Source organism: Neopelma chrysocephalum, unplaced genomic scaffold, assembly GCF_003984885.1.
Source record: "Neopelma chrysocephalum unplaced genomic scaffold, ASM398488v2 Primary Assembly neopelma1_63, whole genome shotgun sequence".
Taxonomy (NCBI): Eukaryota; Metazoa; Chordata; class Aves; order Passeriformes; family Pipridae; genus Neopelma; species Neopelma chrysocephalum.
In genome coordinates, this window is record NW_020897720.1 from 5,377,102 (window position 1) to 5,403,675 (window position 26,574).

The 26,574-nt window shown below is 41.3% G+C and overlaps 1 protein-coding gene across 4 annotated transcripts; it reads left to right on the plus strand.

The window, feature by feature from the left end:
• Positions 1 to 648: 648 nt before the first annotated feature.
• FBXO38 (F-box protein 38) lies at positions 649 to 24,256 on the plus strand. 4 transcript variants are annotated; one of them, XM_027682556.1, is made up of 22 exons: positions 649 to 732; positions 3,115 to 3,299; positions 4,395 to 4,528; positions 5,599 to 5,762; positions 6,138 to 6,303; positions 6,640 to 6,777; positions 7,094 to 7,231; positions 7,657 to 7,750; positions 8,263 to 8,393; positions 8,706 to 8,876; positions 9,127 to 9,269; positions 10,125 to 10,347; positions 10,997 to 11,116; positions 12,009 to 12,188; positions 13,798 to 14,517; positions 17,669 to 17,769; positions 18,008 to 18,110; positions 19,138 to 19,304; positions 20,448 to 20,593; positions 21,405 to 21,508; positions 21,768 to 21,881; positions 23,127 to 24,256. In XM_027682556.1, the coding sequence occupies exons 2-22, from the start codon at positions 3,172 to 3,174 to the stop codon at positions 23,303 to 23,305; spliced, it is 3,564 nt and encodes a 1,187-aa protein (XP_027538357.1). In that variant the 5' UTR covers positions 649 to 732; positions 3,115 to 3,171; the 3' UTR covers positions 23,306 to 24,256. The 4 variants fall into 4 exon arrangements, with proteins under 4 accessions (XP_027538357.1, XP_027538356.1, XP_027538358.1 ...); XM_027682555.1 differs by having other exon boundaries at positions 655 to 732; positions 3,158 to 3,299; XM_027682557.1 differs by lacking the exon at positions 649 to 732 and adding an exon at positions 1,092 to 1,197 and having other exon boundaries at positions 3,158 to 3,299.
• The last annotated feature ends 2,318 nt before the right edge of the window (positions 24,257 to 26,574 follow it).

The following is a 26,574-nucleotide window of genomic DNA, read 5'->3' on the forward strand; positions in this document are numbered from 1 at the left end:
CCAAAGCTGACAGAGCTCAAGGAGTGTTTGGACAACGCTCTCAGGGACATGGTGGGATTGTTGGGGTGTCCTCTGCAGGACCAGGAGTTGGACTTGGATGATCACAGAATTCCAGAATGGTTTGGGTTGGAAGGGACATTAAAGCCCATGTCATTCCATCCTTGCCATAGGAAGGGACATCTCCCACTAGACCAGGTTGCTCAGAGCTCGATCACCTGTGATTCTTGTGGGTCCCTCCAAACTCAGGACATACTATGATTCTACAGCAGTGGTTTGGAATATAATTTTTATAAATTACATTCCTCTCTCTGTGTGTGCTGAGCGACCTCAGCCTGCAAACTGCTTTAACCCACAGCACGCCAAGGGCACGCCGCCACGCGCGGGCGCTCCTGCTGCCGTTCCACAACTCCCCACCAAGCTCTTTAGTGGGTTTCATTAGTTCCTCTCAGGGCGCCCAGCCCGCGTCCCGGAGCACCAGCGGGCCTTCATCGCCTTCAGAGCTCAGACACCACCAACATGGCGGCGCCGAGCAGGACGCGCCGAGGCGGCGCCACCCCCAAGATGGCGGCGGGGGCACGGCCCGCGCTGCCACGCTCAAGATGGCGGCGGGGCGGGTGTGGCGGCCCCCGGAAGGGGCGGTGGGAGCGGGGCGAGGCGGAGGCGGAAGGGGCCGCGCAGGAAGCGGCGGCCGGGGCTCACCCGCGGCCACAACACCGGGGCTGCGCGGGGCAGGTGAGGGGCTGCGGGGCGGTGAGGGGGGGACGAACCGGGTTGAGCCCCCGGGGCGCGGCGGGTGGTGACCCGGAGGCTGCCGCCCTCCTCGCGGCCGCCGCCGCCCGTCCCCGCGGCCTCGCGCCGTGCCCGCTGTGACAGGCCCTGAGGGACGGGGACAGAGCCGGGAGGGAACCCCCAGCGCTGAGGGAGCGGCGGCGCCTGGTCTGCGGAGAAACCTGCTTGTGTATCGCTTGTCTCAGCAAGAACAAGCCTGTCCTCTCATTTCCCCTCCCCATAAGGAGCGCCCCTACTTATCTCACGCTTGCCAGGCCGTCCGTGGCTGCTCTCTCCACGTTTTTCTTTTCTGTGCGGTCTGCCCATGGTTTTTTAAGCTTTTTAAGTTCAGTGTGGTAGCTGCTGATCAAGAACAGGGCACGTCGAGCTTCTGTTTCCTACAGCATTCATTTTCGTGAATTAACTGAGGTGGGGGCAGCAAAATTCCATTTGTCAGCTGGATTGCATATGTAAAGGGTTTTTATTGTGCAGTTTTTAAAATTTTTATTTAACTTTTAAATGGGGTCAGCTTGGTAATGTAGAATGAGATGTTAAAGCTGTGCTCGTTAGCTCAGTGTAGTACCAGGAGGAGCATTTATTGTGCACAAACTGCATCCTCATAGAGATGAGGTCGTTCTTTTTCCCCTTTACTTAATGACAGGGGCCAAACTTGGGGCAGGTATTACTCGTTGAATTTGTTTCTTACAGGATTCTTCCTGCTCTGTTAGATATTATCTTTATTTCTCTGTCTTATGTCACAGTCCTTTTACTCTTCTGTAATGCTGTGTTGCACCCCAGCACGTGGCTGCAGCAGTTTGGAATTTTTTAGGTTATATCCTGCCCTCTGTTCAAATTGAGTCATCCCAGGTGACTGGGAATCCATGTAATGCTTGTTTTCTTTGGAATCCAGTGTCAGAAGTAGTCAGGTTTGGGCTTCATGAAGTTGATCAACATTACAACAGAGAATTACAAACAAACTGACCCCTTCAAGCGAGCACCAAAAAGAAGGGTAGTATGAGAACAGGCAACAAACTCAGTGTCTTTACTTCTGTCTGGAGAATTCCCACCAATCCAAAGGAGCAGAGATATATTTCATGGTATTCACGTGCAGAAGGTGGTAATTTATTTATTTTAATATCACCATTTAAAATAAATTCATGACAGCATACAGTTGTTAACTTAAAATGCATACAAAAATGTGTAAAGTCATGTGTTTTTTCAACAATTAGATCACAGGCAGGCTGTCAATGTTTCAAATTTTGTGCCAGCATATAAATCATTTGTGTTGGAGAAGGCAAAATTTTTTCTTTTCCGTTTCCATGAGATATTTGGTTTTTCTCCTCGGTTGCCACTTCCACATAATGCGGTGCAAACACTGAGGTGTGTTTACATCATCGTGAAGGCTGTACCAGAGGCTCTGCTGATAAGTTTTCCAAAATCTGTCTTTTTTTTTACAAGTTGTTTTTCCTCATCCACTGAATTTTGGCATTCAACCTGTTAAACAGGTTTACTGAGTTAGTGATGCTTTGCCCTCTTCACCAGAGAGCATTTTTGTTCTCGTCTTAACGTTGGTTTACGTTGTCTTATGTTAGAATAAAATAAATATTTGCTAGATACAGTTGTGAAAACGTGTCTCAACATCTGTATAAGATGTTATTCTCACATTAGCACTGAGTTCATATTGAATTACTTATTTGTAATTTCTCTTAATAATTTTGTATGTTTTTAAATGGAACATTACTGTTGTTTCAACCCATGTGTGCTGCAGGAACAGTGTAGACATGAACACGTTAGTTCAGTGAAGGGAAGGAGGACAGGATTTCCTGCATGTTGCTGCTGAGGCAATGACTTTCAGTTTTTCTGCAGCTTTGATCTTTAAGTAAGCAACCTGAATATTTTATTTGGTGTTCTAACCTCGAAGAGGAGCTAGGTTGAGGACTTGTAATAGGGCATTTTTTGAGAGGAGGCATTTTAGGAGCCCATTTTTTTTTTCAAAAAGAAAATAAATAATTTTTCTGCTAGACAGAGACTTTGGGCTTTTTTTTCACTGGAGTGTTCGAGTTGGTGTTGACTTGGTGACATCTGTAGTCTCTGCACAGCTTTCCTGTGATTTGTCTTGACCACAGGGTGGTATCTCTGAAGACCTTTTATTCATGCAGAAGAATTGATCTCTGGTTGAACCTGAGGTGATTTTCCTCTTTGTCCATTTCCCTTTGCTTAGGAAAACTGTCCGGTTTGTCTAATCATTGTCAGGTTGTGTCTGAGACCTGTGCTAAACAAACTACAGCTTGTTTTTTGCAGCTTAACTGGTGTGTCCTCCTCTACTCTGTCCCTTTTCTCTTTCAGTTGCACTGAATTTCATAACATTGTGAACATTTCCTTCCATCAGAAATTGGTGCAAATATGGGTCCCCGGCGGAAAAATGTGAAACCAAGCTCAGTAAACAGGGAAGGTTCTGAGTCTACCAAAGCTGATGAGCCAAAAGATTACATGAACCAACTCTCTCATGAAGTGCTTTGCCACATCTTTAGGTGAGCAGCTCTTTAGAAGTCAATTTATTGTTTATAGTTATGTAGTTTTCTGTTATTTCTTTCGTCTTACCTGCATTGATGCTGGTGACACATAGTATTCAGAAAGTGCGGCTGTACCACAAGTGAACTGGTGCATAAAAAGGGATGGTTAATGTTATTTTTTCAGTTCCAGAGTTCATTTGGATACTTAGAAAATTAATTTATGTGAGTGTCATGAATATAGAACAAAGAAGAAATAAATCATTGATATAATTCTGTTCACTAGTGTATAGACATTGATTTTTAGAGCAGATACATCTCAGGTAGTGCATAGCTGAGATGCTTGTTTTGAAATTGTTGCATCTGCTTCATAGTGTGCAGAAGGGAACTGGGATGAGTATTTAATCTTCCCTACAATAAAATTCTTCTCCAAAATGTTTACTCATCTCTATTGTGTCCAAAACATAATGCTTTCCCAACAAGTTCTTTGAAAACAACAGCATTCCAAAATATTTGCAAATCAAGTGTGTAGAATGTACTAAAAAATGAAAGTAGGTTTAATTAAATCATGTAGCAACTACTGTGGCAAAAGGCTTGGTCAGCAGTATCTGGTTTGGTTTAAAGTAGATATCAGGAAGAAATTCTCCCTGTGAGGGTGTGAGGCCCTGGCACAGGTTGCCCAGAGAAGCTGTGGCTGCCCCATCCCTGGAAGTGTCCAAGGCCAGGTTGGGTGGAGCTTGGAGCAACCTGGGATAGTGGAAGGTGTCCCTGCCCATGGCAGGGACTGGAACTGGATGGGCTTTAAGGTCCCTCCCAACCCAAACCATTCCATAATTCCATAATTTATTAGAGAACTAAAGCCTCTTTCTGTTTTAATATTATATGTGTACCTTGAATATTCTAAATTCAGTGTATTGATGAGTCATTCTGCTTAGCAAAATTTCACATTTTTTTTGAGCACAGTCTGAAAATTCTGTTTGAATGAATGTTATTACACGCTAGAAATACATGAGTTTGTGTAGTCAGGCTTGGGATGTGCTTTAGTTTAAAAAAAAATAAAAATCAAAAAGGATCCAGCTTCGATAAATCAGAGGGGTGTTTTTTCCTCCCCCAAAGGTACCTTCCCTTGCAGGATATCATGTGCATGGAATGCCTGTCCCGGAAGCTGAAGGAAGCGGTGACGCTGTACCTGCGGGTGGTGAAGGTGGTGGATCTGTGTGCAGGCCGCTGGTGGGAGTACATGCCCACAGGTGAGAAACACCCTGAGCATCACTGGCTGCTCTGCTGCCACTCAGTGACGTTTATAGATGCAAAGTAAATTTACAAAAGCAGTAAAAGTACTTGGATGTTTCATTCCTTTTGGCTTATTTGGGTGGCTTCCTTGAGTACGTGGTTTGGAAAGTTTCTGTCTCTGTGTGTATAATACAAATATTGGGTATTACTGTAGCAGAAATGGGAATTCTGTGTAGCCATCTGTAAATACAATCTGTGTTTGTCTGATTGTTGTAAGGGAGTTTATCCAAGGGTTATTCCATGAAGAGGCTGTTTGCATGCAGGCAGGAAAATATACAATGGAATGAGAGAGCAACTCATCTGCCAACACTTAACAATGTAAGAATAAGTTTTGATGTCACACCTCAAGTCATCTTCAGATCAATAGATAAATTTGTCAGTCTAGGTGAACCCTGTGAGTATTAGGATTTCTGTTGGATTTAAATCACACTGCTGGGATTTGTTGGGGGAGAGACGAAAATGAGTGAATTTGAAAATTAGAGGAGTTAAAAATCGAGATTTATTAGAGCTGATATCAGGCAGGTGGTTAGACCTAGGCTAAGGTGACTTACCTGTTTAAAATCCTTTTTATGTGTTCTCTTACATTAGATTCAAATAAATCTTTGCTTAAAGAAACCACCTTGTTTCTTTGAGAAATGTGAACTGTGGTGAAATGTGATGAACAGATATAACTGATCCAGCTGGGGCTTTTTTGAGCGATGTAGTTGATAAATGGAATTCCACAAAAAATAGAGACACAAAGCCTGACAGTCTGCAGAGGTCCTTCATCTGAGAAAAGAGAGAGTATAGTTTACCCTGTATTCCACTGGAGGAAAACTGTAGCAAACCTGCAAAATTGTAGGCCAAGAGTATGTAGGCCATGATTTCTAAAATGTGGAAGTAAAAGACAAGCTGTTGCTTCACTGAGTACAGCTTTCAACACCATAGAATTTATACTGCCACATAAAGACAACAGTGTATTTGGCTTTCCCTTTACAGCTGAGTGTCTGCTGTCACACAAATACCAAATCTGTTGTTGTCATCTTAGGTTTCACTGATTCCAGTTTCCTAACGCTGCTGAGGAAGATGCCAGACATTGAACAACTTTATGGTCTTCATCCCAGGTATCTTGAAAGACGCAGAGTCCGTGGCCATGAAGCTTTCAGCATTCCTGGAGTTTTAGAGGCTTTGCAGGCCTGTCCAAATTTGCTGGTGAGTGGTTGGACTCGAGAGACAACCTCCTTCAGCAGCAGAGATGGTGCATGTTAACAGAGCAGAAGAAATGTGATGGGGACTTTCTGCTTACAGGGCTTTGTTTTCAGACTTGGCTGTACAGAGGAGCAGTTATTTGTGACCCTATTTGCTAATTAGTCCTATTTTTAGTTGCACCAGTGGGAGTCACAGGTGCTCTTAAGTCCAGAAATTAATTAAAACTGATCCCTCTGCTTTTAAAAGGACAAGTCTTGCTAGAAATTAAAAGTGAGATAACGCATTATGTATAGTGTGTTACTGAGAAGTTTATGTAGTTAAGAGGATGTTGTTGCTTGAACTGGTGTTAGAGCATTTGCTTTGCTTCCTTTTATCCAGGGTGTTGAGACCTCTCATTTAGAGCTGGTGGAAGCTATTTGGACATACATGCCACAAGTTCACATTTTAGGGAAGTTTCGTAATCGTAATGGTGCTTTTCCAATTCCTCCTGAGAACAAGCTGAAAATACCTATAGGAGCTAAAATTCAGACTTTGCACTTAGTAGGTGAGTGTGGTAATGATGAAGTAGTTGGCTTCAACACAGGTGAACTTAAAGGCTTTGGAACTCTGCAAGATTGTAATTCTTTTTAAGAAAGGGACTTTGGGCTGTGGTATCTTTGAGATATTAGTTGCCATATATGTGATAGCAGGTTCAAAAGGCAAGTTCTAAAAAACTGTGTTGACAAACTGAGGTGAAGAACTTGTATTTAAAGTGTTTACAGCTTTTCTCACATGCCACATAGCAAAGAAAAACTTCCTTTTTAAAGCCAGAAATTTGTCATACAGTTTATGGTTTCAAGCTTGTTTAAAATATTTGTTTGTTTTGTTTATGTATTACTAGGGGTGAATGTCCCTGAGATTCCTTGTATTCCAATGCTGAGGCACCTTTATTTGAAGTGGGTGAGACTCACCAAACCACAGCCTTTTAAAGATTTCCTTTGTATCAGCTTACGTGCTTTTGTCATGAGGAACTGTGCTGGTAAGAGGGATTCATACGTGAAGGGGATGTTAGAGCATGTAGGAAATCTGATTCTGTTAAAGCTGCTCAGGCACCAAGTATAAATGGAAGTCTTGGAATTCAAGATTCTGAAAGCAGTTGTTGTTTTATTCGTGGTGTTGGATGGAAATGTACCCCTGTCCTCTACGTTATTTGGTGCTTTGTGGTTCTCTTGACTTCCTGGTCTAGATGGATATATGTGGATATTTTTTAATTCTTTCATGTGACAGTCATTGAAAGCATCAATTTGGTGATGTCAAGTGAGCAACCTGCTTTGTCTTTGGCTTTTTCTGTGTAGGACCCACAAATTCTCTGAAGTACGTTCCCCTGGTGACAGGCCTGGCTTCTGCTCGAAATTTGGAGCACTTAGAACTGGTTCGTGTTCCATTTCTTGGAGGACTTATCCAGCACGTGGTAGAAGATAGCTGGAGATCAGGTATGAAAGTTCTTGTCCCTCATACTTAAACAAAAATAAGTAAATAAATAAAAATATTAGCAAATACTAGAGACATGTGAAGCTTAGTTTTTTTTTGTCTGTAGCATATCTTTTCTTGATCCTTATTTCCAAGTTTGGAGTGGTTAGCACCATGGTTATGGTGCTAAATATGCTTTTTATCTGGTATTGTTTTGATATTCTAACTGCAGTTAACTCTTGACTGATGACCTGCCTTCAGCTGCAATTGTTGGTGAGCAGAACTAGTACAATTGGAGGAGAGCTGGGTGCAAATATTGGTTTTATTGATTTGCTGAAAAAGATGTGTTTTGTTCATTCACTTGTCAAGACAACACTGATGGAAATGTATAAGGCTTAAGGTTGTGATCTGTGACGGAAGTGAAAGAAGGTTGTTTTTTATTTACCAGGTGGTTTTAGGAATTTGCACACTATAGTTCTGGGAGCTTGCAAGAATGCACTTGAAGTGGATCTTGGCTACCTCATCATAACTGCTGCACGAAGGTACTGACCTTCAGATCTCTCTTTGCCTCCCTTCTCCTTTTTCAAAATAAGTGACTTAGTAATGAAGTCCAAGAAGCAGAACAACTGTCAAAAGTTTACGGAATGCACATTTGAAGTTTATATAGCAGGAGTGTTCTGTGGTTCAAACAACTGGAGTATGTCTGTTTCTGAATCCGTTTGTGTCATAAGACTTGTATCTGAAAAGTGTGGTGCTGTTGGTCTCACAATATATTCTTATATATTAATGATAAATAATATATCATCATAAATCATATATTATAAATATAAATATTATATATACACTATATATTTTATATATACAAAAATATATGTAACTGTCAAATACTGCCATAAAGATACAGCAGATAGCCTCTGAATCCTGCCACGATTGAAAGAATTCTTTCATTTTGAGAGGTCATCTCCTTGAGTGTTTTCTGTGGCAATTGTCTTTTGGCATGAATTTTAACAGGAAAAATTCTTAATTACAATTAACAATTCTTAATTACATTCAGGTTGCACGAAGTGCGGATCCAGCCTTCCTTGACCAAAGATGGTGTTTTTTCTGCTTTGAAGATGGCTGAACTGGAATTTCCACAGTTTGAAACTCTTCATCTAGGATACGTTGATGAGTTTTTACTACAGTGTATGACATTTTTTTATATACATAAATTGTTTGACAAACGTAAGGATTATGTGAATTATGTGTTTTCAGTCATGTGCTAAGAGTGATTAAAAAGAATATTAACGTTGCCCGTATTGAGGCTGCTGATTTCATACAGCCATATATGTTTTTCCTCACTTCCTGAAACTCTTAGTGAAATTGGGAAAGTCTCAGCTTTACTGAACTGAAGGAATAATCTGATCAGTTTTATGAAAAGGGACTAAAATAGGGAGTTAGAAAATCATGCTATAAAAGGCAAATTTACTGCTGTGTCTGCTACTATCTTTTTCTTAGGTAAAATGACGAGTACGGACTTGGTGAGGTACGGCTTGGCTGATGTGGTTGAAAATCCAGGAATTATTACAGATATTGGTATGAAAGCTGTAAATGAAGTTTTTTCTTTCATCAAGTATCTGGTCATTTACAACTGCCCACATCTACATAACCCAAATAATTGGATCACAGGTATTGCACACCTTTGAAATTTTAGAGCTATTATATGAATTACTGTGCTAGTAAACCAGAATTTCTCTGCTCATAGTACTGCTTGTTCTATTTCTTAGTAAGTACAGTAGATGATGCTTGGTTTGGAACCATAATGATGCTGGTAACAGAATGGAGATACAGAGGATGCTCCTCTCAAATCTGAAAGGGGTATAATGACAAACAAGTGAGATGGGAATTCTTCAGGAAATGCTTCCCTTCTCTCCCGCAGATCATTCGAGGTGGACCCGCTTGGTTGACCTCACCCTGGTGCGCTGCCACGCCATAAAGCTGGATTCTTTTAGTCAGTTCATCGAGTTATTGCCAAGCTTAGAATTCATTTCTCTGGACCAGATGTTTAGAGAACCTCCTAAGGTGAGTTTCAGAGAATGATTTTGCTTTTTATTGTTGCCAGCTCATTGGAAATACAGGGTGTTCCAGCTGTTATGCATTCTTTTAAAAGTTGTAATTAATTAAATAGATTGCTTATAAAATTACTCTGGTTTGGTGTTGCTATTATCATGATATACTGGGGAGAATGATGATGCTTCTGCAAACGGGAGCAGTGGTAAGGTATGATCTTGTATGAATATGTGACCAGAAAATAAGACTCACATTGATTCCGTTGAGGTCTTTATGGATACTTCATTTTGCGGCTGCTTTTTATATGATTTCTTTCACACTTGGGGATCTGTTTACAATGCTAAGAGGTTTTTATGATTTTGTAGTGGGTGAAATAAGGGTACTGTTCCTCTCTTGGAGTGGTTTCAAAGCTTAGGAATTTTATTTCTTCGTGTTGTCCCCTCCCACACTGTAACATAAATCCTTGTTAAGCTGCTGTAATGCAATGGAAACTGCCTACGTAAAAAACTGCTTTCTTCAGTCACTAGTTCTATCTTGAGGCTGCTGTGTTCTGGGAAGGCTATATATATAATCTGCTGTTTGTATTAATGTAATATGATCCTTTAGCAAAGGGAAAACAATAAAGTAAAATTATGTGCTTTCTGGAATTCCCTTTCAGTAGGAGTTTAACAGAGTGTAAGTTTTCTGCGTTACCAACCTGAAGATGGACCTCTGCAATGCATAAGGAAATATGAGAGACAGTCTCCCTGTTAGTGTTGTGCTATCCCAGGCATTACCAACAGAATGCTTTTTCTGTTGGCTTTAGGGAATGTTGTTGAGATAACTTATCAGTTTTTTCAAATCTTAATAGCTGCTTTTTGTTCTCAGGGTTGTGCTCGTGTGGGCCTAAGTGCAGGCACAGGAATTGGGGTCTCCTCTGCCCTAGTCAGCAATCAGAACTCTAACAATGACAATGACAACAACAATAACCACCAGAATAACAATAACCCAAACATCCACCACAACAATCACCAACACCCAAATGACCAGAATGAGGAGAATGAGCTGCGGCAAGATGGTCAAGCTGAGGAGCAGCAGATTGCAGCCGAGGGTAATCTTTGTGAATCTGTGTAGGACGTGATTTTATTTGCACTGACATACATAAGGTGATAGAGAAGATATATATGGAAAGCTTGTTGCTCTTTCAGTTCCTGGTAGCCTTAATCCTTCCGGGGGGCTGTCTGCATGTCTCTGATACCTGTGTGATAAAAGCTGTCATTGTGTGGTGTCTGACGGCTGTTACAGGCATATTGCAGGGCAGTGATGTGTGTCAGTACAGGTGTTAGCAAGGGACAGTCTGTGTGACTCCTCTGGGGAAGTGCCAAGCGTTTTCTAGACTCCTCTGGTCAGAGCTGGGAGAATATCACAGTGTCAAATGGTATATTTTTAATATTTCCCAGCAAAGGCAAAAGTCATTGGAGGGAATGAATATGCAAATCCTGGTTATGCTGCGCACTGTGGTAGAACAAGACTTCTGAGGAGGAGTGGAAAATTTGGGTGAACTAGACCCTAAAAGTTAGGCTGGGGCTTTGGCTAAAGAGATGTAGAACAAATATGTGAGAGACTTTATGCAACCCAGAGTCTCCCTGAAGGAATCAAGGCAGCTGTTACTTATTTCTTGGTGATTCTGACTCTCTGTGGGTACCTGTGGGCTTTGTTCATTCTGTTTCCTATTATTGACCTCGTCTTCATCTTTTCAGCACTGAATGAGATGGAGGAGGTGGCACAGGAAGAGGAGTTTGCTGCTGAGCAGGGCCAGAATGAGCTCCCGGCTCACAGCCAAGCTGTCGTTCCTATGGAGGTGGATGAAGAGCAAGCAGGTAACTCTGTCTTTGGAAAGAAATGACCTTTTGGTATCTCCTTCTCGAGTGGTTAAATATTTCAATATGTGTCTGGTTTTGGATGCTTTTCTTTAGCTGTGTTGTCTGTTGTGTTTGGAATAATGATGCTAGCACAGCTCAATTCTGTGAAGAAATTTATTCTGTTTTAAAGTCTGTTTTACAGTCCAGAGTTCTCTTTGCATATGGAGTGAAATACCTTGATCTTAAAGCCTTATTTTTGTGCTCAGTATAATAAGAGTCAGAAGGCCTCAATGAACTTGTCTTGTGCCTCTGGTGTTGATGGCCTTACTTATTTCACTGCAGCACGTGGATTCTTTTTTGCCTTTTTTTTTTCAAGCCAGAACAACTTGTTCCAGTGTTAATTTTATTTGTGTTAGTGACACAAAGCAGTCTTGATCTCTTTTATAGCCACTATTTGCTGGACAACATAATTTTCTACTGAATATGCCAACAACACGAAGTAACATCCTTGTATGCTGCATCTGCTCAGTTTTTCAAGATGCAGAAGGATAAATGCCAATGTTCTGGCCAACATTTCTGTCATTGTGGTGGAGGTTTCAGGGACTGTTTATAATATGTAGTTTGCTCATACAGTTGTGGAAGAACCTTTAAGCTGTTCTGAAGCAGAGAAACATTACAGAAAACTTGTGTTTTGTTTTCCATTGTGACACTCTTCCCCTTCCAAACTAGAATGCTTCACTGCTGAAATGCTCTTCTTCTATTTAGATTTTAATGGAGGAGCCACAGAATGGTTGGCTAATTTAATTAAATTAATTTCTTACCATTTTTTCAAGCATTTTTAGAAGTTCTTCAGCACTTTAATCCATGTTTGGCTTATTTTTACATGAAGTGTTGGTATTCTACTTTTCAGGACCAAGTGGCATTCAACCTGTTGTAAAAGCAACACCTATTACTATCCATGATTCAGACAGTGAGGATGAGGAGGAAAACATGGGGACTTCAAGAGCCTGCATCTCCAACAGCATTGCACAGAATTACTCAGATGGAGAAGAGAAAAGCAGAGATCCAGTGGAAACTAGAGAACCTTCAGGTGTGGAACGGATGGGTTCCTGGGCACTGTTAAGCAAAATTTATTTTTAAGCTTCAGTCTTTCCATCTTGTTCAGTTTTATGTCTAGCTTTGTTATGAATCTAGAAGGACGCATTTCTCTGAGCTTCAATCACAGATACTGTATGGAAACAAAGAAATAGTGGTGCTGCACGGATCAGAAACCTGCAGCTTCTCTTTTGGATTTCCAAGTGGCCAGAATTTATGATGTCTGTGAAGCCAAATTTGCAGCTGTGTTGTCAGATGAAGTAAATATAGAATTAAGCCTTAAGGAATATTTAGCTAAGCAGTTAACAGAAAAATCTGGCATTGTGAAGAACTGAGAAATACACTGGTCTAGTACTAGTTTAATTTCTGCAAAGCCTAGGACTTAGCAAAGCAGTAATGGCTCTTCCTACTGTAACTGGCATACTCCCTACACATCAGTCCCTCTCCCGTTTAGTACATTTATTTCAACAAGACTGGCAGTTCCAGCTTGGGAACATGTAGAGTGCTGTGCCTATAGTGTGAATGTCAGTTCTGGTTTGAGGATGAAATAACCTGTGTTTGGACAGAATTTGCATAAACTTTTGTACTGTCAATAATGAGGATTTGGGGCTTGGATTAGTGTAATTAGCAGAGAGGATTAAGACAGTAGACATTCAGGAAGAATTTCTTCCCAGAAAGGTTTGTCAGGCATTGGAAGGGGCTGCCCAGGGCAGTGGTGGAGTCACCACCTCTGGAGATGTTCAGGGAATGACTGGACATGGCACTCAGTGCTCTGGTCTGGTTGACAAGGTGGTGATTGGTCACAGGTTGGACTCGATGGTCTTGGAGGTTTTTTCCAACCTAAATGATTCTGTGATTAAGTTCCTGCTGTGATTTGTACATTGTTTGATGTGGCTTTTTATTCATCTGTGAACTGAGACTGCCGTTACCTACTGACACCACACCCCATACCCAGGAGGGGGAGCTGAAGATTGCAACTGAAAGCAGAACTTTAGTACTGTCTCTGTAACTATTTGATTCCTCATTTGTATTCATCCTATTTAGGAAAAGCCTATTTAGATTGGATACTAGAAAAAAATTCTTCCCTGTGAGGGTGGGGAGGCCCTGGCACAGGTTGCCCGGAGAAGCTGTGGCTGCCCCATCCCTGGAAGTGTTCAAGGCCAGGTTGGATGGGGCCTGGAGTAATGTGGTCTAGTGGAAGGTGTCCCTGCCCATGGCAGAGGGATTGGAAATAGATGATCTTTAAGGTCCCTTAGAGCCATTCTGTGATTCTATTCTTAGTGTGTCTTTCATATTTTTGTGCTTTGGCCTATTTAAACAGTGAGCTGCTCTGTGGCAATATGAGCCTCTCTGGCAGATTTGTATCTCATTTACTGACAAACACCCCAGCACATCACTACAAAAATAGCTGCAGGACATCACCGAGAGTCAGCAACTGCTAGAAATATTAATAATTCCCATAACATAGCATGGTCCTGATGAGATTTGTCATTGGCCTCTAGGCTGCCTTCTGTTTTAAGTAGTCTTTAACAGAGTAGCACTCAGCATTTATTTAAGCTGTGTTTTGGCTTGTCTCATTGTTCTCCCTTCCTTGATTCTCACAGTGAGTGGTAAAGGCAAGACACCCCTGCGGAAAAGATGCAGTGCCAGCCAAGGGGGCCAGACAAAGCAGTTCCACACGGAGGAAAGCAGCTGTGAAAAAGGCTGTCAAGTAACCAGTGAGCAGATTAAAGCAGACATGAAAGCAGCAAGTGACATGCCTGAAAGGAACAAAAGCAAAGATCCTTATGCAAGCTGCAGTAATGCTACAGGATCAACGGGAACATCCAGCTCCTGCAGTGCTGCTTCTCCCAGCCCTGACTGTGCACAGACAGCTCATGGCCACTGTGCTGGCACCAGCCCAGCAGCTGGAGAGGAATCCAGGCAGTGTGTCTGCTCGCCTTGTAAACGGGAAGGTTCCAGTGAGAGAGAGACTGAGGAGAGCTCTGTTTGTTCCAGGTGTTCCTCCTACAAGCCTCAGGACACACAGCAGAGGACTAGTGGGGGTTGTGATGGGGAATGCCCATCCACGAGTGGAGCCTGCAGGAACGGACCAAGCAGCACTGGGGCAGATTTTGCACTTAGGACACGGCCAAACTGTGGGGCTGCAGGAGACACAGGGGAGGAGAGGACTAGTGGGAGTGCCTGCGGGGCTGCCAGTGAGGAGCAGAGCACAGGCACACAGCCCAGGAGCTGTGAGCTGGAGGACAAGGAGGAGTATCCTCGCCGACCACTAACCAGAGCCAGGAGCAAGCTGTCCCACGTCCCTCTGGTGTCGGAGCCAGGTATGACTTACACACAGATAGTAACGTCTGAGTAAGCTGCAGTGCTGCCATGAGACGGTGCTGAGCAGCTGCAACACCCACAGGTAGTTCTGGTGGTAAACATGAAGTTTGTTAGTTAATAATTTAAAACCAAGTGGCTTGTCAAAGGGTCTGCATACTGATGGAACAGAAATTACTTGATGTCACTGCCATGACTAGGTAAAATAAGAGATTTCTCTGAAAATACCAGTGACTTTTTTTCTCCATGCAAGTCTTTCTGTATGTGTTATCCATACATTCTAAACAGTATTTGATTTACTCATTTGAAAAGCAGTTGCAACTTCTGTTGATAGCTCTGTGTTCCTGTGAAGGCTGTTATTGATTGGAACATAAGACTGTCTCCCCTATTAAAATCCTCCCTTCAAAAGGAGGAAGACAGCAGGTACACTTACATCTTGGCAAGAAGGCAAAGGTTAATAACTGGTACTTTATCAACCAGTAATTATAGTTGGGCCAAGCTTGTGGACCTGCATATTGGGTTCTGCTTCCAAGTGTATAAGGCATGGTGATCAAACTTGTTCAAAATGGTCCTTTTGTTAAATAGGTTTGTGCTTCACATTATTGGTTTGTACATTTTACATAAAATAAAATAAAAATCCTGAAGGGCTGGAACGAAGGAAGAAAAGAATAGATGTGAGAAGGGAACTTGCTGTTTCTTTCAAATATACTTGGTTTCCAAAATAGTGATCTTAGTCTGGCACCACCTCATATATCCAGGATTCTTTGTTGAGAATATCTGGCAAGTAAAATGAAACTGAAAAATCTGTGTGTGTTGGAGGTAGAAAAGACTGATAGCAAATTTGTACCTCTGTTAACATGGAATGATTCAAACACAGTATGTCCTAGTGTTTTTCCAGTTTATCTTAATGTTCCCAAGTGTTAATGAAACCTGAATCACCTGCTATGCTGTTTTGCAGCTAGACACATCTCAGATTGAAGAGATGATCTTCCTGTTAAATTTAAAGTGTCAGTTTTCTACCTTGCCCCATTATGAGTAATAATTAATCTGCAAAAATCAAAAGAAAATATTTCCTCTCTATCCTCAGCCATTACCAATGCATGAAGCTAAGTCAGTCAGATCTCAGTATTAAATTAGGGTATCTTTCTGAGAGTATCTCTGTTTTCAGGTTTCAACTGTTAGTCAGGAAAAAAGATCTGTTCTGCTTGTGGAGAAAAATGGTTGAGTATTTCCTATTTTTAGCATATATAAGAAGAATTGCTTTCCTAGCTCCATACAGTTATGTGTATGTCTTTATGCACTTTTCCTCTTTGAAGCATCAGGTGTTAGCTGATGCCTGAGGAAGAATATGAGACTTGATATGCCATTTTTATCTTTCAAATCTGTATTTTACACATAGGACAGTGAGGCTGCTTCTGCCTGGTGTTACAGGGCTTTTCATTACTAGGACAGAACATACAGTTCCTTGGAGTATAACCTGAAAATGCTTTGTTGCACAGTTGGAAATGTTTTTTCCATAAATGGTCTAAAAATGTGCCTTGAATATGACAGCTTTCTACTATTCTAACATAAAGGACATTGTGGTTTTCAGCTTCTGTAACAAACTGTGTTTAATATTAGAAAGATTTTTTTCTTTCTCTTAAATTCTTTAGTCATTCTAAATAGTGCTTTAAGCCAAATATTAAACACTGTGAAATTTTAAAAGCATTATCACCAGACTAACTGGCTAGAGGATGACTTGTGTAATTTTGATTTTTACTTTAATCAAAATGTAAGCCACACTTGTACTGGGTTTTTTTTTTAAACTTGTTTTAGTTTGTATTTGTAGTGAAGCTTTTCACATTTTAAACCGCATGTTACTTTAAACCGTCTGTAAAGATTTCTTGGCCCAAGGCTGCATCTCAAACAATTCTGCACAAAATCGGAAAATTTTTCCTAGAATCAGGCTAGGAGGTATTTCACTGTCTGAACATACTCCAGGAACTGTCAGAAAGTTCCCTGGGGATGATGATTCACAGGTGCCACAAGTCGAGTACTTAATATTCCATCTCTCAACTGGATCCCCTAAAGCAGTAGCCAGAATTCTGGAGCTCACAGCCCACTGGATGCCACATAATAGCTTATATATATATAGGTGGAATTTTATTATAAGTAAGAAAAGAGGTATTTTTTAATGTTAATGGTAGTTTAGCATGAAGTATGTGAAGGTTGTGAGGTACATTCCAGGTTGCCCAGAGAAGCTGTGGCTGCCCCATCCCTGGAAGTGTTCAAGGCCAGCTTGGATGGGACTTGGAGCAACCTGGGCTAGTGGAAGGTGTCCCTGCCCATGGCAAGGGGGTGGAATTTAGGCTTTAAGTTTCATTCCAACCCAGACCATTCCATGTTTCTATGAGTAGTTTGTATATAGACTTTAATATTTTGCACATCTATCTTGACTGGGAATCTTTGTGGACATGACATGTGTTTTAACAAAAAAGTCGAAGGAGGCTTATTGTTAGTAAAATAATTTCTAATTTTGATCTGTTAATCACAGAAAATTAATTCTAGGGCATTTTTTTTCTCTTGCTGTTGGAAGTAATGGTAGTGGTCATTTCTTTTTGAAGACTCATCCTTTAAATCAAGCAGGAATTTGATGTCATTGGTGCATGAAATGGAGTAAGAAGCAACTTGGGAATGTTAAGTATTTTATACCTGGGTATCCTTTGCAATATTATGAAAAACTTAGTGACAGTTATGAAGAGCAGACTTTCAAGTAGTTTGAGATTATTTCTACTATTTAAACATTAAGCTATTTTGGTTCTCGTATTTGTCAAGGTGGTTCTGTTTGCTGCAGTAACCTAACAATTAATCTTCTGTTCTCTTCTTGGCTCCACATCTTTCAGTGATGTTGAACTTGTAGGTTCAGCATTCCTGTGTTTTCATCTATAAACAACCCAGCCCCCTGCCCCAAGTTATTTTTTTAGTGTGAATGATTCTGAGCACAAACCTGAAAGCGGGTTTTGTGCAAAAAGATATAAAGTTGTTTTCAAGCCACACAGATGTTTTGATCTGTAAGAAATGTATGTTCTGATTGGCCATTTTCAGCCAGGGAATGCCTCCACTGTTATCCTGAAATGTAACAGAGGAAAGATTTTTCCATATTTTTGTTTCCAGAAGTAGCCAAGCCAAAGCCACGGCAAACTACCAAGCGGAAAAGGACAGCTGACAAGTCCACAAGTACAAGTGACCCAGTTATTGAAGATGATCATGTTCAAGTAAGGGCTTTTTCTTCACTTCCTACAGGTTTACCAGCTATAGCTGATAAATCACCAGTAGCCTACTCTGTAACTTCAAATACCCATTGTGAACTGAAGCTGTATTATATTGAGCAGTATGCAGTTAATATCTTTCCGTATCTGACAGTATCTTTTAAAATTCAGTGTAAGTTTTTATTTGGTTTTACCCTGTCATACATTTTTTTTCTTTTTTTTTTTTTTGTTAAATTTTCACCAGGTACTGACTTTGAAATCCAAAAACCTTGTAGGAATCACACTGACCAATTGTGGAATAACAGATTTGGTACTGAAAGACTGCCCCAAAATGATGTTCATACATGGTATGTAGTTCATGTTTTGCTCGTCTCCTCCATCTGGCATTATTAGGAATTCTTGAAACAATTAAAGTCAGTCCATGGCTTATTTTGTATTCATCAGCTGTATTGCTGCTTGTCAGGCTGTTGCTTAGAACACCAAATATTGCTGCTTCTCAGTTTGAGTGCCTTTCCTTATAACAGGTTTAATAAAGATTAATATCTGCAAATCAACAGATGAAATTATCTGACAATTAGGAAGATGAGTAGTTTATTGGAGAGTGATAATACAATAATTGGAAGTTGATGAAATGAGTTTCAGAGTAGCTTGTTTTTATTCTCTCATTTCTTCATGCTTCCATAGATTATTTAGCTGACATGATGATACTTTCCTCCTTGACATGATAAAAATCTGTTTTCAATTATAGCACTTAGGTTGCATTACATTCACATGCCAGGGCGTGTGACTGCTCCTGTATTGGATCAGTTACTGTTTTCTGCAACATCTACACTTAAGACCTTTTCTTCTGACATGACATATATCTACTTAGCAGAGAATAAAGAAATGATTTCTTTATTCCAGAGTACATCTCAGAACATACATTGATTTTGAACTAAATTTTGGTTAAATGAGCAGTGTTGCTAGAAAGGAAATAGCTTTATTTTCCATTATGTGGCTTCACAATACTCTATATTTGATCTGATTTTGAAGTCGGTGGTTTTCAATTGTGGCAGTCCACAGACCCTTTCAGTAGGCTTTGTGAAAGGAAACAAAGGCAGAAAAAGGTTATTGTTAGAAGAAATTTGACATGGCCTTTTAAAAGGATCCTTCTTACAAGTTCAAGAATTAAAAGTTTGATCATAATATGGAAGAAATTAACAGCTGGTGTATTTCTCTGATATACTTAAATTTCCCAGCTTAACTTCAGTTATTCTCTGGTACTTACATTGTTTGCCTTCTTTAGAAACCGTCAGCCTTGAAAATCTCTGACAGGAGGCTCCTAAGGTCTTTTCAGTATTGTTTCTTTTAATAATTTTGTTTGCTCTTTTATAGCTACAAGGTGCCGTGTGTTGAAACACTTGAAAGTAGAAAATGCACCAGTTGTCAATCGGTTTGACTATGCCCAGTGCAAGAAGTTAAACATGGATCAGGTTCTGGATCAGATTCTCAGGATGCCACCAGAAAGAAACAGGATCATTTATCTTCGTCCAATGCAGCAGGTACACAACCAACCTGGATTTCATTGTGAACACACCTGAAGTTCTGCCTGTGGTTTTCAATTGATGCAAGAAATGTAAATGTTACAGTAACACAACTCTGAGAAACTTGCTTATTAAAACTTTAGGCCATCAAGGCTTTTATTGCAGAATCTGGAACTTGGATGGTACTGAGTTTTAAGACTTAATCTTACTATCTCCAGTATTCATTGCATCAGATACTGTAAGATATTGCAATGCACTGAACTAATTTCAAACTGAATAACTAAAAGAAACTGTGAGAACTCAAAGGAACTGTAAGAACCTAAGTGCTACTATAAGCTGCTAAGTGATACTATAAACCAGCTTATAGCTATATATAAGCAGAAGCATGACATAGGCATGGGTATCTGAAATCTTCGATCTAAGTCTATTCTATTAGATTTAGTAACAGCAGTTAGAGTTTGGAATAGACAACTGTGCTGAAGGCAGCATCCTCTTGTGATGCTGAACAGTATTTTAAGACAGTTGTGGTACTGGGAGCTGTAAGAAGTGACATTTAGTGAGTTTAGGTCATTTCGCAAGTATTTAAGGGGTTTAATTTAAGATTTGGAATGTTGGGGGTTTTTAGCTTTATCACTCTTACCAGAGCATTCCGTATTGTACTGGTGGTGCTGCTTCTCTCCTGCTTCTTTCTGGCTTGGTCTCCCAAAGAGGGAAGGCAAATTGGACATAAAAGCCAGCTTTTTTTTGAAACCAGATCTCTTGCTTTAGCTCTTAAGAGGACAGTGATAAAAATGAAGGGGTAATAAAAACCCAAAACCAAACCACCAACTCCCTCCCCCTAAGCCAGAGACAAATTCTGAGATGTGAATGTACTTTTAGACCGTTATGTAATTTTATGAAGTTTGCTTACATATTGGAATTGTGAAACACATCAGGAAAGAGACATTTCCTATCCAATTCCACTACATGAGAAGATTCATTGACAAAGCTGCACTAGGAAAGTTTTAATCATGTATTTAATTATGTATGTTGTTAAAATTTCTTTTTGCTGGACACACTCCCCCAGAATTTGGGGCGTTTGGACGTCTCTGTGCTCTTGACTCTAAAATCACACCTCTTTGTTTCTGTTGCTCACAAGTCTTTGTTTCCTGCTTTTCCCAGGTTGACACATTGACTCTGGAGCAGAAGATCTTTAGTGGCCCTTATCCCTACCACATCTGCATCATTCATGAGTTCAGTAACCCCCCCAATGTCCGCAACAAGGTGCGAGTTCGGAGCTGGATGGACACGATAGCAAATATCAACCAGTGAGTACCTGCCCTTCAGGGACTGTGCAGAAAAGGTGTTCACTGCTCAGTGAGCAGCTGCAGCTTCAGTCAGACCTGCTGGATTCTGTCAGCCAAATCAAAGAAAAAAGCTTTGGTGACTAGGGAAATTTGAATTCTAGATGGTGCAATGTAGAATTTCAGTGTTAAGATGCATCTCATACAAAACACAGACTATAAACCTCTCCAGGTGGAAAATACTAGAAATTCTCCTGGAATAACCGTAGAATTCATCATATAATTCATGCAGCAATAATGCAATTGTACATTGAAGTAGTCAGGAGAAATATCTTCAAATCTGAGAACAAGTTACCTTTAAAAAAGAGTGATTTACTCCAAGAACTAGTTTCTGTGGAAGGTGATGTTCAATCAGTATGAGCTCCTTAGAATTCCCATCAGCAGGAGATTGTATAGAATGGCTCTCATCCAGCTGGTTTTAACCAGTGTTTTTGTTGTGCTGGCTTTTCATTAAAATTACTAAGAGAGCAAATTTACTTCTGAAGTTTGGTTTAGTTGCAGCTGTGTTGGATTGTTCCTCAATCGGATAGAAAGGTGTGCTCAAAGACACCTTCACTGGTTTCTCACCCAAACTGTACCTGCTGGCTGTGGTTGCTCTCCAAAGGGAAGGGATTGATTCTGAGTTGGTGTGAGGGTCTTGGAGAAGTGCTTCTATGGATTCAGGCTCATTAAAGGAAAGGTTGTGCAATAGGATTTCCCATTTCGTTTTCCTTCCCCCCCACACCTTCCCATTTCCTATCACTCCTGGCTATAATCTCTTCCTCCTTCTCTCTAGAGAGCTTATTAAATATGAGTTCTTCCCTGAAGCTACACGAACTGAAGAAGACCTGAAGAAATACACTAAGTACCCTTGGGGACGAGATATTTACACTCTAGAAGGTGAGTGTTCATAGAGAGCTGAAAGCTGGTGACAGGTCTCTTGTTGAGATAAGCAGCTTTGCATCATTCCAAGAGACGGATAATAATTCTTGGGAGGAAAGTGGAGGAACTTTGGCACAGTGGGGGAATGAAATGAGGAGATGCTTTTCCTGCATTAGAGTGACCAGTCTATATGATAATCAAGTTTACTTGATGAAGAGTGATGATGCTGCAGGAGCGACATTGTGCCCTTTGGATCCTCATCCTGTCTGTCTCCTAGGCATTGTGGATGGTGCTCCTTACTCCATGATCACTGACTTCCCGTGGCTGAGGTCCCTGAGAACAGCAGAGCCCAACAGCTATGCCAGATATGACTTTGAGGATGATGAAAGAAGTGCGTAATCTGGTTTGATGTGTTCAAATATCTTGTTGCTTGTCCCAAGCTGACCTTTATTTTTCACTTTTCTAGTTCTTGGGCTATTTTTGATAGACTGTGTTGGGAGCTGGATGAGTCCAGCAAAGGAGAGGGCAACAGTGCTACAGCAGTGTAATGAGCAGCTGGGGCCCCTAATACTGATGGAAGCAGAGCCCATCTGGTGCTCAGCCTGAAAGTGTGATGGGTTTGTCACGTCTAGGTGCATTTAAAACATACACAAAGTTAATTCTGTGATGTGTAGTCCCAGCAATTTGTGTTCTGTAGAGTTTACTGGCATTGCTGCTGAAGGCTCAGCTGAACTGCTGCCTCTGGCTTTGCTTTGTGAAGGTTGTTAAGGTAGGCCGAAGAGAGCCCAGCAGAGAGAATGTGAAAACTCAAACTTGGGATAAAGGAGGAAAGAACTGGACTTGAAAACTCTGGAATAGATGATGTGGATTAGTTTTTGTTATAGATATGCCTCTTTCTATTTAGGAGCTTGTCTTCTCAAATATTACAGTAGGCAGTTCCTAGGGCTCAACTGAAGACCTTGCTTGGTAGCAGAGAAAAGTATGTTCCTCCACTACTTAATTAGGAACATCTTGGAATCTCCTTTGTTAGAGGTATTTTTAATTGACATTGTTTTGGATATTCTTATCTAGCTCTGTTTCAAGGGCATGAATCTCAAGAGGATGAGGAAGAGATTTTCTCTGCTATACCTTTCTCTGGTTTTATTTTTTAAATTTTATTTTAGACTGATTCATAGACTTAATGCTTGTACATCAGTATGTAGGCTGAGTTACCAAAAAAAATCAAATGTATTTGATTTTAAAGAGTAATTAGATTAAACGTGATGTTAAAGCCCTAAAAATAAAGACGAGACTTCTGCTTTATCCTTAATTGCTTTTGTTTATAAAACATTTAAGTGATCACTGGAATGGATAACATGGAAGCATGTCAGAGAGGCCTTAGGGAACGGTTTGTGTTGCTCTGGGGATTCCCTTCACTCACAGACATATGAAGTTGACATACGTTAAATAAGTATGGGAGCTATTGAAAAGTTACAGTATAGGGAAGGCAGAATACCTCTTCTGCTTGAATAATATCCCTTAAATGTAACTCCTCGACAGAAGATTTTTCCGTTTGCTTTCCAAGACTTAACGCAAAGCAGATTGTGAACTTCTCTGCAGGAAACATTCTAGCTTTTATTCTTGTGTGCCTTCCCAGCTACTATCTATGCCCCCCGGAGGAAGGGCCAGTTGTCTGCGGACATCTGCATGGAGACCATCGGGGAGGAGATCTCGGAGCTGCGGCAGATGAAGAAAGGTGTGTTCCAGCGCGTCGTGGCCATTTTCATCCACTACTGCGATGTCAACGGGGAGCCCGTGGAGGATGACTACATCTGAGGGGTGCTCCCCCAGCCTGGCACCCCCCCCTCAGTTCTCATTGGCACTGCTGGCCAAGAAAGCAGGTGGATCCTTTCCGAATGCAAAGCATTTTCTTGAAACACATACTTTGCAGTTGCTCTCACTCATTTTGGAAAAAAGATTATGTAGTTAAATGTATAATGAAAAGTAAAAATTGTATACTAAGATTTGTACATAGAGGAAACAAAAGAAAAAAAACTTCCTAATACTGAGACTTTATTTCATATGTTTATACAATTTAATTTAAATTCCATTTTAATGAAGGCCAATAATTAGGAACAGGGAAGAATATTTGAACTTTTCAACCCATACAATTCATAGCAGTATTTTTTTTCCTTATAAACAGAATTCCATTTGCTGTGTTCAAAAGAGTCATCAGAGTCTCTTTTAATCTGTGCCTTTTTCTTGAGCATTTAAGAGTCCAGTCTGAGTAAACCTGTTGAGCACAATCTTTGTGTCTTGTGTGCATTTTTCAAAGGGACAGAATATTCTACAGCTGTTGCAAAGAAGGCCAGAAGCAGGAAAAAATGTAGCAAAGTTGGTGATCTGTGGTAGTTTCTAGAATTATCAAATACATTTTGGGGGAAAGGAAAACCCCCATGTTTAGCACCTTGGAAACAGAAGATATGTTCTAAAGCATTTTGTACTGTTCAATTTCATTTTAATAGTGTATTTGACTCTGTACTATGAAAAGTAAGTTGCTAATTGTTGGTTCCACTCTCTTTAACATAAATCTGCACATACTAGCTGGCTGTAGGCTGAATTTTTGCTTCAGGCAGGCAGAAAAGGGGATGTGTAATTGCTTGGTTACAGCTGTATCAGCACAGGATCCATCTGACACAACCAGTGAGCTCTCGGGCTGGGTCGTGCTCACTCGTGAATGCAGATTTTCCATATGGTCAGTAAAAAACTGCTGCTATTTGCCCCTGATTATGTGTGTTTGTTGTGTATTGAAAATGCCTCTGGTTCCCACAGGTGTTTTCTGTGTATGTCCAGAATTTGCTGTGAGTCCAGGTATAAAAATGCACAAATTAGTGTTGAACTGGCTGTGCTGTGCTGTTAGCAGTGTGTCCAGGGGGTGGGAGACCTCTGAAAGGCCAATTTGCTTTCCTGTGGAAGTGTCTCCTTGAATTCCCAGCTGTGGCTACACAAAGGCAGCTCAGCTCTGCCAGACCATCAACTCTGGCTGGATCTCTCATCCATGTTTTTTTAAAGTTGCAGAGTTACCAGCCTAAAAAATGACACTTGTGGTAAAAACCCTAGAACAGGTTGGTTTATACCATTATATAATTTTGCACATCATAATGTTGTGATTCTCTGAACTTTGGTGTAAATGTGATTAATGGGGATTTCTATGACATTTAGCTCTGTAGAACTGAAGAGGCAAAACTGCTCAACACAGCAAAACCAGTGTTGGTTTTCTCTGCATCTGTCCCTCTGTGGAAGTTCTTGAGGTACTGTGGAACTTGAAATATATGGAATAAGAGGAAGAGAATGGTGGGAGCAGCAAGAGATTTGGTATAGCATTTTCTCACACCTGCTTCCTACTCTAACTGGAGGTGGAGCACTAAATACCAGATGAGTGAATGTTGTTCAATTTGCTTTAATGCAGGATCAGAGTTAATGATTTAGTTATAACATATTTAACCATAGATAATATATTCAATGACATTCAGACAAAACATAATTGTGACCCTTTCTAGGAGTGTTTCAAGTAATGTGAGTCATTGATTCAGTCATGTTTACCATTTTAATACAGGAAAATGTTACAGAGTTTCTAGAGTATTGCACCAGATCTCCATCTGGTATCTCTTAACTTCAGCATTTTGAAGAAGTATTTATACAAATAATGTTTATTTATATTCAATATTTCTGTAAGCAGTTGAACCTTGCAGTAGTTTTAGCTTCTTAAAACATTACTCCCATTTTACACATAGTGGTGATGTAGTGACTTAATTCACTCTGTGTCCTGAGATCTTGGGGTGATTGAGGATCTCGGATAAGACCAGGGAACCTGCTCCCTTCAGTATCTGAAATTGAGGAAAGGAGCAAAGCAGAGGAAAATAATTATTTTCCTGCACAACCTTTGTTAGTTAAATATATAAATAATTATTACTAGGACCTGGATGGGTGTAGTTTGACTGAGCAGGAGCTGCTGGACAAACTATAATTTGCTCACCAATTTGGCTTCAGTGGTGATATTGTGCTGGGCGTGGGCATGTCCTCAGGGCTCTGCCAGCTCCAGATGAAATGCTGCCCCAGGGCTAAGGGCTGGAAATGCCTTCAGTTGTTTTCCACCCTGAAGAGCAAAGAGTTGTAGTTGCCATTTGGGGTTCTGGTTTGTTGTTCTGTGGATCCTGCACCAAGAGCTTGCACTGACATCAGCCCCAGTTTGCTGGTGGGGTGGGGGTGTTAGGAGTGTTTTCTTTTGCAGATTCTTATGGAACTATAGAATAGTTTGGGTTGGAAGGGACATTGAAGCTCATCCAGTTCCACCCCCTGCCACAGGTAGGGACACCTTCCACTAGTCCAGGTTGCTCCAAGCTCCATCTAACCTGATCTTAAACGTTTCCAGGGATGTGGCAGCCACAGCTTCTCTGGGCAACCTGTGCCAGGGTCTCACCACTCTCACAGGGAAGAATTTCTTCCTAATATCTAATCTAAACCTGCTCTTTCAGCGTGAAGCCATTCCCCCTTGTCCTGTCACTGCAGTTCCTGATGAACAGTCCCTCCCCAGCTTCCCTGTAGCCCCTTCAGATACTCGAAGGGGCTGTGAGGTCTCCACGCAACCTTCTCTTCTCTGGGCTGAACAGCCCCAACTCTCCTAGGCTGTCTCCAGAGGCAGGAGAGTTCTCTATCCTCTTATGAACTTAGTGGCCTCCTCTGGACTTTGTGATTTTGTCACCTGCAGAGGCTTAACTACATCAGAGAGCTGTCAGCAAAGAGTGAGGGCAGTGAAACCAGGTACCGACCACGTGCTTGTCACGGATTTTTTCATGGCACCCCATCACTTGCCAGGCGCGCGTCCCTTCTGTGCGGGTCTGGGGCCCTCGGATTTGAGTTTCCAGCTCGTTCTCCGGTGCGATCCCTCTGGAAGGGTCCGCACAGGGATGCGGGGCCCGGCTGGATGCGAACCTCTCGGTCGGCGGCAGGGGGAGCTCCTGCCCCGGCCGTGCGGGACCCCCGGGCCGGGGCTCCCCGGGGACACCCCGGGGGGACAGAGGTGGTCCCGGCACACCGACCTGGCT